This window comes from Danio rerio, chromosome 4, assembly GCF_052040795.2.
Source record: "Danio rerio strain M-AB ecotype USA chromosome 4, GRCz13ab, whole genome shotgun sequence".
Classification (NCBI taxonomy): domain Eukaryota; kingdom Metazoa; phylum Chordata; class Actinopteri; order Cypriniformes; family Danionidae; genus Danio; species Danio rerio.
In genome coordinates, this window is record NC_141024.2 from 41,855,308 (window position 1) to 41,874,293 (window position 18,986).

The 18,986-nt window shown below is 33.9% G+C and overlaps 4 protein-coding genes across 6 annotated transcripts in view; 2 read left to right on the forward strand and 2 right to left on the reverse strand.

Moving 5' to 3' along the window:
• LOC148680782 (NACHT, LRR and PYD domains-containing protein 3-like) overlaps positions 1-18,986 on the reverse strand; it is a 463,735-nt gene that overhangs the window by 283,801 nt on the left and 160,948 nt on the right. The gene's annotated exons all lie outside the window — the stretch shown is intronic.
• LOC148680790 (uncharacterized) overlaps positions 1-18,986 on the forward strand; it is a 796,717-nt gene that overhangs the window by 228,588 nt on the left and 549,143 nt on the right. The gene's annotated exons all lie outside the window — the stretch shown is intronic.
• The window catches only part of LOC148680812 (uncharacterized), a 451,921-nt gene that overhangs the window by 82,190 nt on the left and 350,745 nt on the right, over positions 1-18,986 (reverse strand). The window lies entirely within an intron of this gene.
• Positions 1,822-18,778, forward strand: LOC148680814 (uncharacterized). Of its 3 annotated transcripts, XM_088650543.1 has the most exons (4): positions 1,822-1,861; positions 3,137-3,286; positions 11,689-11,838; positions 17,201-18,778. In XM_088650543.1, the coding sequence occupies exons 3-4, from the start codon at positions 11,754-11,756 to the stop codon at positions 18,262-18,264; spliced, it is 1,149 nt and encodes a 382-aa protein (XP_088506669.1). In that variant the 5' UTR covers positions 1,822-1,861; positions 3,137-3,286; positions 11,689-11,753; the 3' UTR covers positions 18,265-18,778. The 3 variants fall into 3 exon arrangements, with proteins under 3 accessions (XP_088506669.1, XP_088506670.1, XP_088506671.1); XM_088650544.1 differs by lacking the exons at positions 1,822-1,861; positions 3,137-3,286 and adding an exon at positions 10,357-11,161; XM_088650545.1 differs by lacking the exons at positions 1,822-1,861; positions 3,137-3,286 and having other exon boundaries at positions 11,687-11,838.

Below are 18,986 nucleotides of genomic sequence, written 5' to 3' on the forward strand. Positions count from 1 at the left end.
GAATTGAAGACATCACTAAATTTGTTAAGGTTTAATGCAGCTAGAAAGTAAAGATCAACTAGAGAATATCAGCAGTGTCTAACCCACTGTTGTATTTACAGAAGTAACCACGCCACTGATAAAGAAGTGGAAAAATGCATTACAAGGTAGCTACAACTTGCCCCTGACAGGGATGGAGGAAGAAAGAAGAGAAAGCTATTGTGTCAAATGTCTACATCACTATTTTGTTTTATTTTTTAAACAACATTTTAAGTGTATTAGGATGTTCCCTGATACTTGAACAATTTGTTTCTTTCATTTGCATTTATATATATATATATATATATATATATATATGTATATGTATGGTATGTGTGTGGGCCAAATTCTGAAGAAACATCTTGATACATTTTTAATAAACGTAATACAAATAAAATTATAAATATAAAATTGCACAAGACGTGTATATATATATGAAATGTATAATCATCTCACTCATGTCTTGCTGTTTGTGCAATTGATTTTGTTCAAGTTTATTTAAAAAAAAAGTTTGTCTTTATACTTCTGCAATTATATATATATATATATTTATATTTGTTTGTTTATTATTATTTTAACGTTTTATTAAAAAATGTTTCAAGATGTTTCTTCAGAATTCTGCAGTACTTTTTACAAGTTTGACTTGGATATTTTACGGATTGTCATTGGTATTTTTAAGATGTTTCTTGCTATATCTTAAATTGGTTTCTATATTTAGGTTCATATAAAATTTAGCTGTTTTTTACAAATTTTTAATTCAAGTCTATTGGGAAAACAGGGTTGTTTTAAAAACATCTGTGTTTGTGTGTAATTTTTAGATTTTTTGTTTAAATCTTTCTGTGTGTCTTTATTATGTTGTTTTATTGTTGTTTTTATATTGATATTCTTATGCACTACAAAATTATTTATAAAATTTTAGTACTATTTTTTTCATGCAATCAATAAACGTTTAACATTTATTTATTTTGTCATTTGTCTGATTATTTTCGTTACAGAATATGTATGCAGTTTGCACTTTATTCAAAGGTTAAACGCAGTGCTTACACTTTGTGTTTACATTATAGCCTGTGTTTGCTGTTATATAAATTCAAATGGTTGTAATACCATATATCAAGTACCAATGTAATACCAAAACGTTTTATAAGGTGTATAAATACGGAGTCGCGCCAGCTCCGGGCCGCAGCGCACATTACCCTCGCGCCGATTCCGGCGCGGATGCGCAGCGTCGGCTCGCTTACGGCCGCCGCATCTGGCCCGCTTGATTCGGGCCGGAATCGGGCAGTGAGTCCACAGGCATCCGGCCCAAGTCCGGCAGCCGAAGTTGGGCCGAGGGGTTAGTCTCCGGCAGGCGACAATCTAGCCGGAACTGGCCCGAGTGTATTTTGCTATCTGGGTTTGATCAACTTTAAATAATAAAGTGTGTGTTTGTGAGAGATCTAATCTATTTTAATTTTTATTAATATTTTTTATTTTATCAATCTTTTTTATTTTTATCTATTTTTATTTCATTTATTTCTGTGTTTTTTTCTGTATTATATTTTATATCCATATTTGTTTGCACTACTGCCCTTTTTGCACTGTCTTGTTTGTACGTAGTGTCGCTGCACTGCTTTTGGCAATATGAATGTACAGTTATTTGTCATGCCAATAAAGCACCTAAAATGTGAGGGAGAGAGAGAGAGCAGAAATAGTATAGAGTGAAAACAAGGGAGAAATGTATCAATAAGTCATGACTGCAACAATAAGTGGCAAAAAAAGCTATTAAAAAAAGACTTTTATTTTGGCGTGGTGTCTGACGTCATCAGGTGGCGCCGCTTCAGCGCTTTGATTCAACTGGAGAAAGGTTTGTGTTTTTAAATGTTTACGGATATAACCCGATTTAATTAAAGTTTCAGGTTTTTCATCCGATGCTAAATTATGTACCTGCTGTTGGAAATATTATTTAAACCATTTATACAGCGTAGTACTATTTTATTCCCAGTAACCGAGGGCTTTTGTTTGAAACAGAAAAGTGTGTAATGCGAGCTTTAAAATAGAGGTATTGTTGGTTTTATATTCACACATTTGTTCATTTATAGACTCTATATTGTTTACCATGTTACTTTGAATATTTGATCTGAATTAGCCTGCCAGTATGACTTGAAATCAACATTAGCACTGTTTATTTGACCATGAGAAATGTTGTACTTTGATAGTTATTGGCTGCTAATATGATTTCACTATTTAGAGTTTGCAATTAATACTTTTATGAAATTATATTATTAAGGGGAAAGTCTGAATGTGCAAATGTAAAACCAACTTTACCTATATCTATACCTCTACCTTTATCTATAATGCCAGTAACCTGCGACCCCCCCCCCCCCCCCCCACATTCATTTATTTAGCAGTCTCTGTATTGTTTACCATGTTACTGAAAATATTCTGTCAGAATTAGCATGCAAGTATGACTTCTAAACAACATTAGCACTATCTAATTGACTGTAAACAATGCTGTCCTTTGGTAATTATTAGCTGCTAATATGATTTCCATATTTAGAGTTTGCAAAGAATACTTTTAGGAAATTTTATTATTAAGGGGAATGTCTGAATACCCAAATATAAAACCAACTTTACCTCAATTATGTATAGAAGTAAAGTTAGTTTTATATTCAGATATTCAGACATTCCCCTTAATAATATAGTTTCAGAAATTATTCATTGCAAATTCTAAATAGGGAAATCATAATAGCAGCAAATGACTATCAAAGTACAACATGTTCACAGTTAAATAAACAGTGTTAATGTTGTTTTCAAGTCACACTTGCATGCTAATTCCAATCGAATATTCAAAGTAACATGGTAAACAATATAGAGACTTCTAAATGAACGAATGTGTGAATATAAAACCAACTTTACCTCCATGACCCCTCAGGGGGTCCCGACCCTCACTTTGAGAACCACTGTTGTAAAGTAACGTTTTACCTGATTTCTTTTTGTTAATTACTCAGTATACATTAATAGAATCTATACATTAATAGAAACTGTTGAAGCAAGTGTTGAAGAGAAGTTATTTTGTTTCTGTTCATTGTTTTATTTATTTTAAGCAGAACATTTTTATTGTTTTGTTCATTTTAAACAGGATAAAGTGTCCAAACACAGAGAAAAACTCCTGCTGAAGTGACTGATCTCCACACTGTTATAAAGATGGTGTTTATTAAAGAGGAGAGTGAAGATGTGAAGATTGAAGAAACATTCACAGTCAAACAGGAAGATCTGCAGGAACAAACAGGTTGAATTTCATTCTCAAACACCAACTCAGTCATTTGATCCTCATTCAGATATATTTTAATAATAAGAATACTAAATTAAATCCATCTTGCAGCCCTGAGTGTGCTGCCTAGTTCTCCTAAACGCACATAAGCACTTATTGAAAGACCGAAATAAGTTTCTTTTGTCTCTTGTTCTCAGGTCTTTTGTCTTTCTTTTATGTATTATTAGTCTCCCATTTTCTCTACCTGCTTAAGGTTATTGCTTTTCTTGTTCTTCTACTGTTTGTAAAGCGTCCTTAAGCACTGGCGCTTTATTAAATAAATAAATACAATCAATTTAAAAAGGTTTAACTAAGCTGGTGATATTTGACCTACAGTATTCTCATAGAAGACTCTAAATTTTAAGCCTTAAAAACTCTTCAATTTACAGACATATTGTGTTGTAGGTCTTAAATCTTTTTTAAACAAGTCTACATGTTCCTTTGTTCATGTTTTGTTACCCAATCTGGCCAAAACCCACACAATCACCAAGAATCCACCTTAATAAATCTTTAAACTTTTTATTAAAAAAGGTAATTTTCACTCTAATTTATCTGTTTTAATTATTTTCCTTACAATAACATTTGTTTAAATCTGCTCCATGTATTTACTGCTGAGGACATCGACCTGGACAGATTGTTGTGCATAGATTTGGTTTATTGTAGTTTTTTAACTTTTAAAACATTTGTCCAGTTTTTATTATTATAAAGAACATTTATGTTTGAATACAAGTAAAGCTTGCTTGTTTTTACACAATATTTAATTTTTTTTCAAAGAAATATCTAAAATAATTAAAAAATATTATTAATTTATTATTGTATTATTAAATGTTTTAACTTATAATCTTTCTTTGGACGGGGCAAATAAAAATCTTTTTTCATCTGGGCCATTTGAAAAGTTATTTAGCCTTTAGACCTTCATGAGCCTAAAATTTCATTCATAATGGTCCTAAAAATGTCATAAAAAGTCTTAAATTTAACTTGGTAAAACCTGCAGAAACACTGGTTTAAAGTTTGTCAAAAATTGTGTATACCCCCAGTATTAATACGCTGAATGAAATGGACACTCAACTGATTAGTTATAAAACATTGAACAGTCTGAGAATATTGACCATATTCTTTATGCACCAGCTGGCGGCGCCATTGGAATCTTTTTGCTTGAGACTTTTTTAAAGAATTAATTTTTAGATCCTAAAATCAGAGTTATGCTCTTTAGGCATGGGGCGATAACCATGTTCAAGGTTTACTGCAGTTTGGAAAAGTCAAGGTTTTAAAACTGCCAAACATTTTCTGCTGTACCTTTTTTTTTGTAAAGTTTTTTTAGGACAACAGTATCTCCTGCAGAAAAGATATCTAAAGATGCCGTTTTAAATCGTAAAGAAATCTGTGATTCATTTGAATGGTTTAGCCTGACATGTTTACTGCTCCAAAATATTTTATAAGTTTCTGAGAAGAAAATTTATTTTAGGTTATCATACCGTCAGAATCTTATACTGGCCCATGCCTAATGCTGCTTGATGTTGCAAAGTCATATTTTCTCATTTTATTATTTTTCTTTGTGTGTATAGTGATGAACACACCTGTTTGTAGAGCAAGTAGTGTGACTGTTTTCTGCAGGTTATTATTCCTGATCATTTCCCCAATAGAAAACTGAAGTTCTAAAACAAAAGCATGAGATTAGGTCACAAATCTGTCATGATTGACAATTGTTGCTGTTTGTCATTGTGCTCTGTTAATCCTGAGAGCGGATGCCAAGTATTTTTAGGGCTTTTCACACTTTAAATTGTTAACCCTGGGTCATTTTAACCCTGGATGAAGAGAATCCGGGGTTATCTGTAATCACGTTCCACACTGCTCATGCTATACCAGGGCTCTGTTCCATTTACCAAGCTTAAAGAAAAAGCCAGGCTTATTTTGGATATGTCAGGTTTATTAATGGCTGAATCAGTTTCATAAATCAAATCTACGATAGTTCAAACTCAGTTACTCTGGCAACTCTGCTGGGAAACCTTGTCCAGGGCAGGTTAACTCTCAGGCTAAGTCTTAATTTCATGCTTAATCAAAGTAATGTTGACATTCACCTGCTGTAATTTGATGCCATTTTAATTCACTGTATAGGCACTTAATAGTAAAGGTATATATTAGGGCTAAAACTGACGATTATTTTAATAATCGATTAATCTGTCGATAATTTTTTTGATTAATTGATGAATCGGATATAAAAAAAAAAAAAGAAAAGCATTCATTTTCAACCCTTTATTCAAAAAAGCTCACCTTTGAGCTGTTATAATATTATTAATAATAACAATAATAAAAATAAAAACTTACTAGTTTTGTCCTGTTTTCAATCCAAACATGTAAATTTTTAGATAGATTTATACAAGACACATGAAATAGCATAAAAAATTATGTCTTGTTTTCTGAAAAAGAAATTCATCTAAAAATGAAGTGATCGTTTGCTTAAAACAAGTTAAATTATTTGCTAATTGTGTAAAAAAATAATCTTAACAGGCCCGGATTGGCTAATCGGGAGGACCGGGAGAATTCCCGGTGGGCTGGTCCGCTTTTTGGCCGCGAGGGCCGGTGTCCCTAGCTCCAGAATCTATTGCTCTCAGCAGTCACACTTTTTAAATTTATTTATTTACTTGACCACAGCCTTTTTATCCATTATTTTGTCGCAACTCTTCTTTTTTTGAAGAGTTGTGCCTCCCTACTCCACATAGCTGTTGTGGTCCAGCGGTTAGCACGCTAGGTTATGAGTCAGTGGGCCCGGGTTCGATCCCTGTTAGAGTAACGAAATGTTTTCATTTTTATTGTTAAGACATATAATACTGTTAGGGTTGTTGGACATTTGAAGTTCTAAAGCAGCTGTTTTCTCAAAAAATATGTGATAGTATCATTAGAAACTGAATTGGAAATGACTTTATTTTAATATAGTCAGTCGTGAACTGAGGTGGGCCGGTATGAGGCTTGAAACTCCAGGGCTGAAAAGGAGTCCCACTCCGGCCCTGAATCTTAATGAGATATAATCTCAAACAGAAGTTTTAAGCTTTACTTCATTCGCTCATGCCATTTTTCTTGTCTAGTGTTGATTTAGGATTTTTAGATATTTATGACTGGGAACGAGACTAAATGACTAGAAGAAGAGCTTTTTTTGCAGTGCAGCTATACATGACAACAGATGAAACAAATGATCTAAAAAAGGTGAGTGAATAAAAACGTGTCTTTTGTCTTGCAATGCAAAGTAACTATACCATGCTTTACTACTGTTATTCAGGGCTTAAAGTAAAATTAATTACTTTCTGGCCATTGTACACAGCAAATTCATTGGTGTTAAATTTCAAGTGTTGTGGTAATTCAGAGTAAAGTGTTAAAATTCTAGAGTTAGATAAAGGTAAAATAACCCTCTCGGCGTTAGAAGCTGATTTGCCTCCTTGTCATACAGAGTAACATGTATCTACCTTTGTAGAAAACCCTTGTATTAGAGAAACTAATCAGAGTGTCTGAAATCTCGCCACACCCTCATTCACCTGGCCCTTAAATTAGTTAATTAGTTTAGTCCACTAGACAAAGGGAATGACCACAAATAAGTGAATTCAGACACCTGCTGTTGAACACCTGCTGTTAACAAGCACAATCACTGAAGGAATAAGAAATTGAAGAAAGAAATAAAACTACAGACACAGCCTCACACCAAACCAACTGAATTAAAACAGAGGATTAAACAACTCCATTAAATAATAGCATAAGCAGCTTCACTGATTACAGTTTGACTTCATTTCTGTAAGAATATTTGACAATGAACAGAGGTTTATATTTTTTTATTAAAAATATTTCATTTGACCTCACCATCATAGAGATCCGAGGCTGCTTATTTGAGATCTTGAAGCTTTACTCTGATAGCCTAATGTTTCTGACTGCTATAGTTGTGTTTCTAAAACTCATTAGCTATAGCAAGAAAGGTCAAGAGAAACTATACTGTTTATGCTTAATTGTTATAGCTTCAATTTCAGGTGTTTAATAAGTTGATTCATAAAAATATGCAAATATAATTGTATTAAAGCTGCATGGGACAATACTACTGGCAGTCTGCTGCTCTTCATAGAAAATTCAACAAACAATTAGGATGCAATTAATAAATAGAGTGTCATGCTCTAAACATTCAAGCTCCAGCTTGCTCATTATGACACACAGACATCAAGAATCAGGATATGAACCTCAACCGTGGTTGCTAAAAAAAAAAAAAAAAAGCTGCATGGTTCATGCCGCAATGCATGCTGGGTGCCAGCATAGTACAAAGCTCCCAGCATGCATTGCAGCATGAATAAATTATGCAGCTTTATGTTCTTACAATCTCTTTCTTTTCCTTTATTTTGTGTTGTTTTTGGTAGGTGATATTTCAGTAGTGTTTTTTTTTTTTACATGATTTTTATTTTTTTGTTTGTCACCATCATTGAGTTTCAAAGACTAATTATTAATGTCTGTGTGTTTTTGAGTTCTGCCATAGATCAAACATTCTCATTGTAAATATTGGTTTTATTTTATTGGAGCTTCAGTTGTTTCATTTATGTATATTATTTATTTCTCACACATAACTAATATGATACTGAAATAGAAAACAAGCAGGAAAGGTTGGATATGATATCATTAATAATCTCTTCAGACTGACACTTTAATTTTCTTTCAGCTTTCGATGCTATATGTTTAAATAGTGTAATTAACACTAACTATAGCAGCCAAAATAAAAGACACTTATCGTAAGAAGAGCCTGACTAAAGCAGACTCTGTCCTCCATCATGGTGACTTCAAATGAACAACAGAAATTTCATTAAGAGCTTATGTTCACATGACAGAAATAAAGCCAAAGGTCAGTAATAAGTGAAGCTCCATGATAAGTTGTTTAATGTGATGAGTTGTTTTAAAGATGTTGAAAAATAACATTTTTTATTGTGTAATTTGTTTTATTTTTATTGATTATTATTTTATTTAGAGTTTTTCTCAGTTGATTTCATCTTTGGTTTTGGCTTGTGTTTTTCTGTCCTTCAGTGATTCTGCTTGTTAACAGTTGTTCATCAATAATTCTCAATCCTCCTTTAATTAGACACTTAATTGTCTCATTAACTTCATCACTGTCTGAGTGTTCAGCCCTCTGTAGTGAGGACACTAGTTAGGATTTTGCTCTGGAATTTAAGGCTTACGTGTGTTCGAATGAAAAATATAGACTATGGGATTTGTTTTTAACAGAAATATTCTGGAAACTGAATTTACGAATGTAAAATGTTGAAAACAGCAGATTACTGGCAACCACTGCTGCCAGTATTTTGACATACATTTAACAGATATTTTACACAATAAGAGTTTGCTAATTAACACTCTGGGTGTTAAAAATTTTAACACTTTCAAAAATGTTATTTTAACACTTATAGTGGTTCCCATATAAACACTGAGGGAGTGTTAATTTTAACTCTAAGGTAGTTAAATCTACCAAATCTAAAATTTGCAGTGTGAGATCGATAAAAAATACAGACTGTTGAATGTGCTTTTAACAGAAATATTCTGTAAACTGAATTTATGAATGTTAAAAACAGCAGATTACTGGCAACCACAGCTGCTGGTATTTTTCCGTAAAATCTAAAAATGAAAAAAAGAAAAGAAAGAAAAACAGCAAAACGGTTTTTGTGTCACCATTGTGGAGGATAATAGCGTCTCTGTTCAAGTCCAAGATGAACTAAGAGTATTTGATGTTATGCTGCATCTTCTTTTCTTTAAAGGTAACTGTGTAGTTACTAATGCAGTCAAAATCTGTTTGCTAATTGCAGTCACACATGAAAACATTATTGCATCTAAAGACTTTACATTTTTTTCTACTAAGCTATAATTTTGTAAAATGAAGAATGTATTAGTTCATGAAATATGTTTTTTTTTTTTTGTAAATTTATACAGTTATATAAAACTTCCATGTTTTTCACAGAAAGATTCTGGCAACCACAGCTGCTGGTATTTTATCGGAAATTTAACAGATATTTTACACAATAAGAGTTTGCTAATTAACACTCTCTTGGTGTTGACAATGTTAACACTTTCAAAAGTGTTATTTTTAACACTTATAGTGGTTCCCATATAAACTCTGAGGGAGTGTTGATTTTAACTCTAAGGTAGTTAAATCTACTATCTAAAATTTGCTGTGTATACTGCCTATGCCACGGGTCGACCCTGCTGTGATTGATAATGTGACATTAAAATTTAACAACTCATTCTTAAAGCCAAATTGCTTAATTTGTGAACTTTTTGTACTTGGGGTTTAGTTGCACTGAAACATGATCTTATGTCCATTTTCTCTGTCATTTTATCCAATACATTAAACTGCCAGGCAAGTTTCTTTATACTGTAGCACATTTTATACACAATAGTAATTCAAAGTGCTTTACATAAAGAATGCAAAACTATCATAAAATAATCACAACAATAAAAACAAAGAATTAAAAAAAGGTTAATATTTTAATTTTAAATTAATTGAGTCACTTAACAACAGAATAGAAATTGATTATACAAAAATACAGTGGGGTTCGTTTGGACGTAGCACAGTGTTCATGAGGCAAATGCACCGCTAGACAAAATGCTTATTGTGGTCCTTAATGTAAAGTTAACATTATGCCAAGTCGTCACAAATGAAACAACGCATGGGAAATGGCTTTAGCGTTGGCAACAAGCTAACATTAACTAGACAAGTAATTTGAAGTAGCTAATAATTATATATAATAATAATTATACCTAATACTTAATAACTAAGTAACTAATACAGCAGATTGACGCCCATGCTTTTAATACGATTTTCCTATTTAGAGTTTGCAAATAACACTTTTTATGAAATTATGTTATTAAGGGGTAAGTCCGAATGTGCGAATATAAAACCAAATTTACTTCTATAAAAACATGGGAGAAATGTATCAATAAGTCATGACAACTGCAACAATAAGTGGAAAAAATGTTAAGAAAAAATACTTTTATTTTGGCATGGTATGTGACGTCATCAGGCGGCGCCACTACAGCGCGGTGATTCAACTGGAGAAAGGATTGTTTTAAAAGTTTTACAGATATAACCCGATTTAAAGTTAAAGTTCTAAAGTTTTAGTTTTTTATATGATGTTAAATTATGTTCCTGCTTTTGAAAATATTATGTTAACATTTTATACAACGTAGTACTATTTTATTCTCAGTAATCTGTTGTTTGAATAAAGTAACAGAAAAGTGTGTAATAAGTGTTTTAATGACACATTTTACCTGATTTCTTTTTGTTAATTAAAAGCTGTGCACAATTCTGCCCCGGCCTATGTCAGTGAAGTGAACTTTAGACTTTATTCAGCTTGTAGACCGTCAAGATCCCATGACCAGTTTTTGTCTGTCTCGATCTCGCTTTTTTTTGTCAGTCCCTTGGTCTTGCTGCAAATCAAAAGGTGATAGAGGTTTCTGTGTTGCGGCCTCAAGGTTCGGGAACAGTCTTTCTCTGAATATCGGGATTGCTACATCATTGGATGCTTTTAAATCTAACTTAAAGACTTATTTTTACTTCTTTCCTTTGAGTGACAAATTCGTGTTATTTTTAATTTGTATTTTAGCATTAACGTTACTTTTAAACATACATTTTCCTGTATTTCAAATACTAGTTTTTTATTTTATTGTGTAGTTTATTTTTTTGTAAAGTACTTTGGATCAACCACGGTTGTGTAAAATTGTGCTCTATAAATAAAGTTTGCCCAGCCTAGACTGGCAAAAAAGCTAAACAAAAGACTTTTATTTTGGCGTAACGTGACGTCATCAGGTGGCGCCGCTACAGCGCGGTGATTCAACTGGAGAAAGGTTTGCTTTAAAAGTTTTACAGATATAACCCGATTTAAAGTTAAAGTACAAAAGTTTCAGGATTGTTTATACGATGCAAAATTATGTTCCTGCTGTTGGAAATATTATTTTAACCCTTTAAACAACGTAGTACTATTATATTCTCAGTAATCGAGGGCTATTGTTTGAATAAAGTAACAGAAAAGTGTGTAATACGTGTTTTAATGAAACGTTTTACCTGATTTATTTTTGTTGTAGCGACAGTAAAGTGTGTAATGAGTGTTGTAGTGAAGGTTTAATTTATTAAACAGCATGATGTCAATCTAATCTAAGTATACATCACTATATATAAGAAATGGAGTACTAGGTTTCATCAGCTCATTTGTGGCTATTGTTTCTTGCTCAGACTTAACTGATTTATTTTTGTTAATTACTCTCATATAAAGAAACTGTTGAAGCAAGTGTTGAAGAGAAGTTATTTTGTTTCTGTTGATTGTTTTATTAATTTTAAACAGGACATTTTTTGTTGTTTTGTTTATTTTAAACAGAATAAAGTGTCCAAACACAGAGAAAAACTCCTGCTGAAGCGACTGATCTCCACACTGTTATAAAGATGGCGTTTATTAAAGAGGAGAGTGAAGATGTGAAGATTGAAGAAACATTCACAGTCAAACAGGAAGATCTGCAGGAACAAACAGGTTGATTTTCATTCTTAAACACCAACTCAGTCATTTGATCCTCATTCAGATATATTTTAATAATAAGAATACTAAATTAAATCCATCTTGCAGCCCCGAATGTGCTGCCTAGTTCTTCTAAATGCACATAAGCACTCATTGAAAGACAGGAATGAGTTTCTTTCTTGTTACTTGTTCTAATGTCGTTTGTCATTATTTTATGTATTATTAGTCTCCCATTTTCTGTACCTTCTTAAGGTTATTGCTTTTCTTGTTCTCCTACTGTTTGTGTAGCGTCCTTGAGCACCGGCGCTTTATAAAATAAAATTAAAAAGTTTAACTGAGTTGAGGATATTTGACCTACAGTATTCTCATAGAAGATATCTGCTATTACGGTGATAGTGTTGGCTTAGTATTTTCCACTTGCATACGTCAAGTTGATCACAATTCCCTTTTTTCATCAACTTCTTTATGAGTTTAAACTTGTTTCTAGTAGTTGTTACTAGGTCTTACAGATAGAGTCTGAGTTAGAATTACGTCATTATTATTATAACTAATTACCAGGGCTATTTTGTTTAAACAGGGTTTCCACGGCATCATAAAATGTCTTAAGATCCAAAATAAAACAAAATTTCAAATCTTTAGCTACAAATATCTAAAATACATATAAAGAATTATTATTTATTTATTATTGTAATATATATAATTTATTTTTTCATTTATTTTTTTAATGGGGCAAATAAAAATCTTTTCCATCTGGACCATTTGAAAAATTCTTTAGCTTTATCCCTTTATGGGTCTAAAACGTCATTCATAATGGTCTCAAAAATGTCATAAAATGAAACCTGCAGAAACCCTGGTTTACAGTTTGTCAAATGATGTGGACGCCCCAATATTAAATAAGCTGAATGAAATGGACACTACAATAATTGTTATAAAACATTGTATTTAATTTTAGTATTCTAAGCTATAAGATGTTGCTGTGGGATGACGTGAGACAAAACAAACTAAATATAGTGGAACAATAACGTTTAGCATTGCACTGACTACAACTGGCAAACAAACTAGTCTAAAAATGACATTTTCTGCTTAAGAAATGGATTACAGCATGCTGATGATATGCAAACATTAGAGTGTGAAATTCGTCAGTATTGACCAAATTCTTCATGTACCAGCAGGCGTCGCCATTGGAATCTTTTTGCTTGAGACTTTTTTTAAAGAATTTATTTTTAGATCCTTAAAACAGGGTTATTCTGCTTAGGTATGGAACGATAACCGTTTTCAAGGTATACCACAGTACAACAGTATATGTAAGGTTTTTTTTTTATATTTTGTTATAAGTTTTTCAGGACAACAGTATCTCCAGCAAAAAAAGATATCCAAAGATGCCATTTTAAATTGCAAAGAAATCTGTGTTTTTGAAACAAATGATTCATTTGAATGATTCAGCCTGACATGTTTACTGCTCCAAAATACTTTCACCCCCAGTTTCACAAACAAGGTTTAAGGCTAGTCAAGATTAAATTGCATGTTTGAGTGGTCTCAACTCAAAATATCTTTCCGTGAGATAAAATACATCAGTTTATTTTTTTCTCCAGGTGCACACCAGTAATATATTTTACTAAGGCCATTTTTATAAATTTGGCTTAAATAGCCTAATTTAACTAAGGACTAGTCCCAGCTTAATCTAAGCCCTGTTTGTGAAACTCAGCCTCAAAGTTTCTCAAAAGAAAATATATTTTGTTCAAAGGGAAAAGATTCTTGTTTTTTTTTACCCAGAGATTAAAAAGAATACATTTTAGAGCAGTAATCACAATACAGTGAAACCGTGATCTTTTTATCCAAGCTTATCATACAGTCAGAATCTTATACTGGCCTATGCCTAATGCTGCTTGATGTTGCAGTCATATTTTCTCATTTTATTATTTTTCTTTGTATGAATAGTCATGAACACATTTGTTTGAAGAGCAAGTAGCCATTTATTATTCCAGGTCATTTCACCAATAGGCAACTAAATTGGAGGTTCTAAAACAATAGCATATAAGATCAGGTCACTACTATGGCCCCATTTACACTAATGCGTTTTCGCATTTTTCGCATTTTTTTTTTTGCGATCGCATTCATCAAATTTGCTTAAACCATGTGTTCTTAAGTATGGCTATATTTCACAAGGATTCTGACAAAGCAACGTGAAGCAGGTGCTGTACAAAATTTGCGTTTGAGGAAACACATCAAACTTAAAACATTTGAGCGCACATGGAATCATCTTAAAGGCAGACGAATGCAGATGTCTTGGATAGCTCTCGACATCATCTGGCACTTTCACTGAGTACATTTATATGGACACCAATACTCCCATTTTAATATGATTAATACTCTTATTAAGAGTACACCATGTAAACAGTTGTTTTTTTAAATTTTTTATTACCTTAAAGGAACACCGAGTCACGAAATCCGGAGGTTTTTCTTTCCGTTCGGTATGGGGTATCAATTTCTATTACAGCAAAAGTCTAAAGATTAAAAATGAAACGTACTAAATTAGATGAAATGCTGGAAAGCCTGGTAATGCAGCATTAATTTTTTTTCATTAATTATTTTATACTGAAACGTTGTCAGGATTTGGGGGTGATGAAGAGGAGGCGAGGACCCAAATGCGGGGAATGAAGAATTTATTGAAAAATAAAACAAAAACAAAACTCAAATCTCCCCATGTGGGGAAAAACACAACATTATATTATACACGTAACTAGACAAGATCTGGAACTTGGCAGACACAACTTTAAACCACTGTTGTTGAGCAGAATTAGCAAACCTCGTACAACAGGGAAGAAAACAATCAACAACGGACCAGCCCGGAACAGAGCACACTAGGAGAATAAATAGGAAAGACAAACCAATAAACAGACAGGCGGACAGGTGAAAATAATAATTACAAACAAGGTAACAAGGTGGGTGGGACAAGACAATAGACGGGAGAGCGCATGACACAGACAGACAATACAAGCCATGCGCTCACACAACACTGAAGCACACGACAAAAGCACGTGACCACAATGTAAACACCAAGCCACGTGCTTTGACAAGAGACGCAAGACACGAGCACACGATAGATGAAAGCACTCACCGTGCGCACACACACGCAGCGTGCATGCTTCATCCCAGCGCCGACCAAAACCGAAACCAACAAGACTGAGACGCTGGGAATGAAACACCACGCTGCTGACAAACGAAAACACAAACACGAGTACAAGAGCGCACGCGTCTGAGTGACGCAGAGCGCGCGCGCGGCCGCGTCAAGCAGGAGCGCGCACACTCTACGTACACCCACGACGGCGCGCGCTCACACAGAGACAGAAACAGGACCCGACATGAGAAGTGTCAGAGCTCTGCCACCAAAACAAGAATTTACAAGACCAAAGTGGCAGAACCCTGACAAACGTTCCTTCTAAAAGTGCTTCCTTGGTCTTATGCATATTTCTTTGCATGACTACAACAGGAAGTATAACAGCAACTGCGTTCATTTTTTAAGAACATTTTATATATATATATATATATCAAATTATTTGCATGAGTTAACCCTCTAATTTTGACAGCACTTTAAATAAATGTTTTCAAAGGGCAACAAATGTTTTTAAATAGAAAGCAGCAATTTGCAGCAGTTTCGAGAGCAAATAACAAATCCCACTGCTTGTGTGTGCACGGCTCTTTGTGGCCATTATTTTAAACTTATTGTGCTGATATTAAGTACATTTTGAATGTTACAGTATGCATTAAGACTTTTCCTTGCAAGCTAGAATTTGCAGTGAATTCTCTCTCTTGCGCACAAGCAAATATTTCAATGTATTGTGACAAATTTTTAACTTAATGTTAATAAGCCTAAATAATGACCTATATTTTAAAATCTGCAGTTTCCTGTCAGCCCTCTTTCTTGCTTTGTTTCAAGCCGTACATTTGATTGTTTAAATTATTATATATTTGAACTTATATTTGAATCAAATGCTATGCCCTCGCTGTGAACATTGTGGTGTCTTGTTTCAGAGCTCTTTTTTTCATCGTAGTTGCCAAGGTAGCATACAACATAATCATAATGATGCATCTGTGCTCGACCTTCAGGGTTTCATGACAGTAACGTGCACGAGTTGTTATCTAGATTATTTAAGATGAACTCAGATTAGTTACATCAAATGATCTTCAACTTGCTGTTATGGAACCAATTAAAAAGTGGACATTTAGTTCGGCTCACTAAAGTCAAGTTTTTGACTTTAATCCCCGCTTTTTTAAACCACTTTTATAAAACAGCCCCTAGGAGTTACAAAATAATCCTGGGTGTTCATTAACAGACGTTTCACATTGGTAAACATCGGGGTAACGCTTTTATTTGTATATTTACATTGTCACTGTTCCCGATTAGACAAACAGCAGGTAACCTTTTTAGATGACATTTTTGCATCTTGTCGAGTATATAAAATGTCACCATATAGGTCTTCAGCTAAGCCTCCGGACATGCACAAAGGCAAAAAAACTGAGACAAAAGTACAAATGAATGAAAACAAGTAGCAAAGTATGTCATCTTGCCATATTCTCATCACTACAGTTTAAAGCAAATGTGGCATTAGGCATTTGCACAAGTCCATTCATTCATTTTCCTTTAGCTTAGTCTCTTTATTCATCAGGGGTCACCACGGCGGAATGAACCACCAACTTATCCAGCATATGTTTTAAACAGCAGATGCCCTTCCAGCTGCATCCCAGTACAGGGAAACATTTGCTTAAGTTATATACAATAATGCAAACTCACAAATATAAGCTGAATTATCCGTAATTGCTATGAACATGCAGGATTTGTCTCAACCAGGTCTTCCAAGCATGTTAAAAATGTTGAGTGGAAGATACACATGAGGGAACACAACAGGAGTAATCTAGAGCGAGTGCATTTGATCATTTGCATTTAAAGCCACAGGCAACAAAAGAGCTGGGTTTTCCTCTGACCCCCAAAATGAAATATTCTGCAAGGTATATGATCTGATTTTGAGCTGAAACCCCAGACCCATTCTGGAAACATTAAAGACTTACTTTACATCCTGTAAAAAAAGGTTCATAATAGGAACCCTTTAAAGGGATAGTTAACGCAGAAATGAAAATAGCCTCACCATTTACTCTCCCTCATGTGGCTTTAAATCTTTGAGTTTCTTGATTCTGCTGAACACAAAAGAAGATATTGTGAAAAAAATGCTGGCTTACATTGTGTTCCAGAAGAAAGGAAATATTTAAAAGACGCAGAGTAAATGGTAAGGTCATTTTAATTTTTGGGTGAAACATCCATTTCATGCTTGTCGCTTTGTGCCTTCATACTAAAGTTCACTTTTCTTTTTTTTTTTTTTAGACCTGATAGTGCTGAAAGAAGAGACTCAATGCAATAAAATGGAAGAGCAACACCAAGAAATAACAGCTGATGAAAAACCCACACTGACTGAAAAGACTTCATCACTCGGAAGACCTCGGAAATCCAAAACTGAGTGTAATTTTAGCAGTAAACAGCGTAGAAAGAGTTTCATTCAAAAGCTTAACCTTGGTGTTCACATGAGAGTTCACACTAGGGAGAAACCTTACACTTGCGAACAGTGTGGAAAGAGCTTTGGTAAAAAGAGAAGCTTAAAGACCCACATGAGAATTCACACTGGAGAGAGGCCGTACACATGCCAACAGTGTGGAAAGAGTTTTAAGCAAATTGGCACCCTTAAAGGCCACATGAGAATTCACACTGGAGAGAGGCCGTACACATGCCAACAATGTGGAAAGAGTTTTAAGCAAAGTGCCACCCTTAAAGGCCACATGAGAAGTCACACTGGAGAGAGGCCGTACACATGCCAACAGTGTGGACAAAGCTTCTATTATGCAGGAAACTTTGCAGCGCACAAGAGAATTCACACTGGAGAAAAGCCCTACACATGCCAACAGTGTGGAAAGAGTTTTAAGCAAAGTGGCACCCTTAAAGGCCACATGAGAATTCACAATGGAGGAAAAACACAGTGTGGGAAAAGTTTTGCTCAAAAACAAAAGCTTGACACCCACATGACGATCCACACTGGAGAGAAACCTTACACATGCACAGAGTGTGGTAAAAGTTTCACATGTAAAAGCTCACTCATTAACCACATGAAAACTCACACCAGAGAGAAGCTGTTTACATGTAATCAGTGTGGAAAGAGCTTCACATGTAAAGCTAACCTCATGAACCACATGGATGGTCACTCTGGAACCATAGTGTTCATATGTGATCAGTGTGGAAAGAGTCTCACACGCAAAGACTACATTAAGCAACACATGAAGACTCACTCAAGAGAGGATCGTTTTAGATGCAGTGAGTGTGGAAAGAGCTTTAAACAAAAAATAAACCTCAGCGCTCACATGAAGCTTCACAATGCAGAGCAGAGTCCTCAACATTGAAACCTTTTCCACACAAACACGAGTATATTGAAAACGGCAGCTTTTTCATGTAGTTTGGCTGTTCATTGACATGAAGTTTATTTATAAACTACTTTCGAGAGGCTCACATGCTTATTATTGTTGACGACTGGTCCAGCATTAGCTAACACGATTCACCAATCAGATGATTCCTGACGCCCTATAAAGGACAAGAGATTCTTTCCTCTGTTATCTTCGTCGTTATCTTTTAGACTCCCTAAAGCCCTGTTCAGACTGCACAATGTCATTTGTCAGTTACGATAGATTTGTGTCAGATTATGGGATTTTGACTAGATAAAATCTTGATGTGTTGTGGGTAACAAATGAAGACTTTGGTTTCAAAACACTACACATTTATTTTGAAGGACTAATCTCAGAAAAGAAACAAGTTTTCTTCATGAAGACAATTAAACTTTCTTTAGACAACTGTTTGCCTTTAAATATACGTTCATGTGAAAACTCCAACATTACTACAAATAAATTGTTGTATGGGAAACCCAGTGTTTCTATTGTGAATGACAACATGAGTGATTTGTTAGCGTACATGCTATTTTCAGTACTCAAATGCAAATCTAAATGTATTTACATGCATTTTTTTAGTTTTTTAAGGGATAAAACAAAAAAAATTCATATTATTAAAGAAATATCAGGCAGAAAATTCCCATTAATCTGATAAGTAGCCCAAACTGTGAACAAATGTTGAT

Excerpts from the sequence above, each read along its gene's own strand:
- LOC148680814 (XM_088650543.1), top strand. The coding sequence starts at position 11,754 with ATGGCGTTTATTAAAGAGGAGAGTGAAGATGTGAAGATTGAAGAAACA. Across the intron at positions 11,839-17,200 it reads AGATCTGCAGGAACAAACAG|ACCTGATAGTGCTGAAAGAA; the intron begins GTTGATTTTCAT and ends TTTTTTTTTTAG.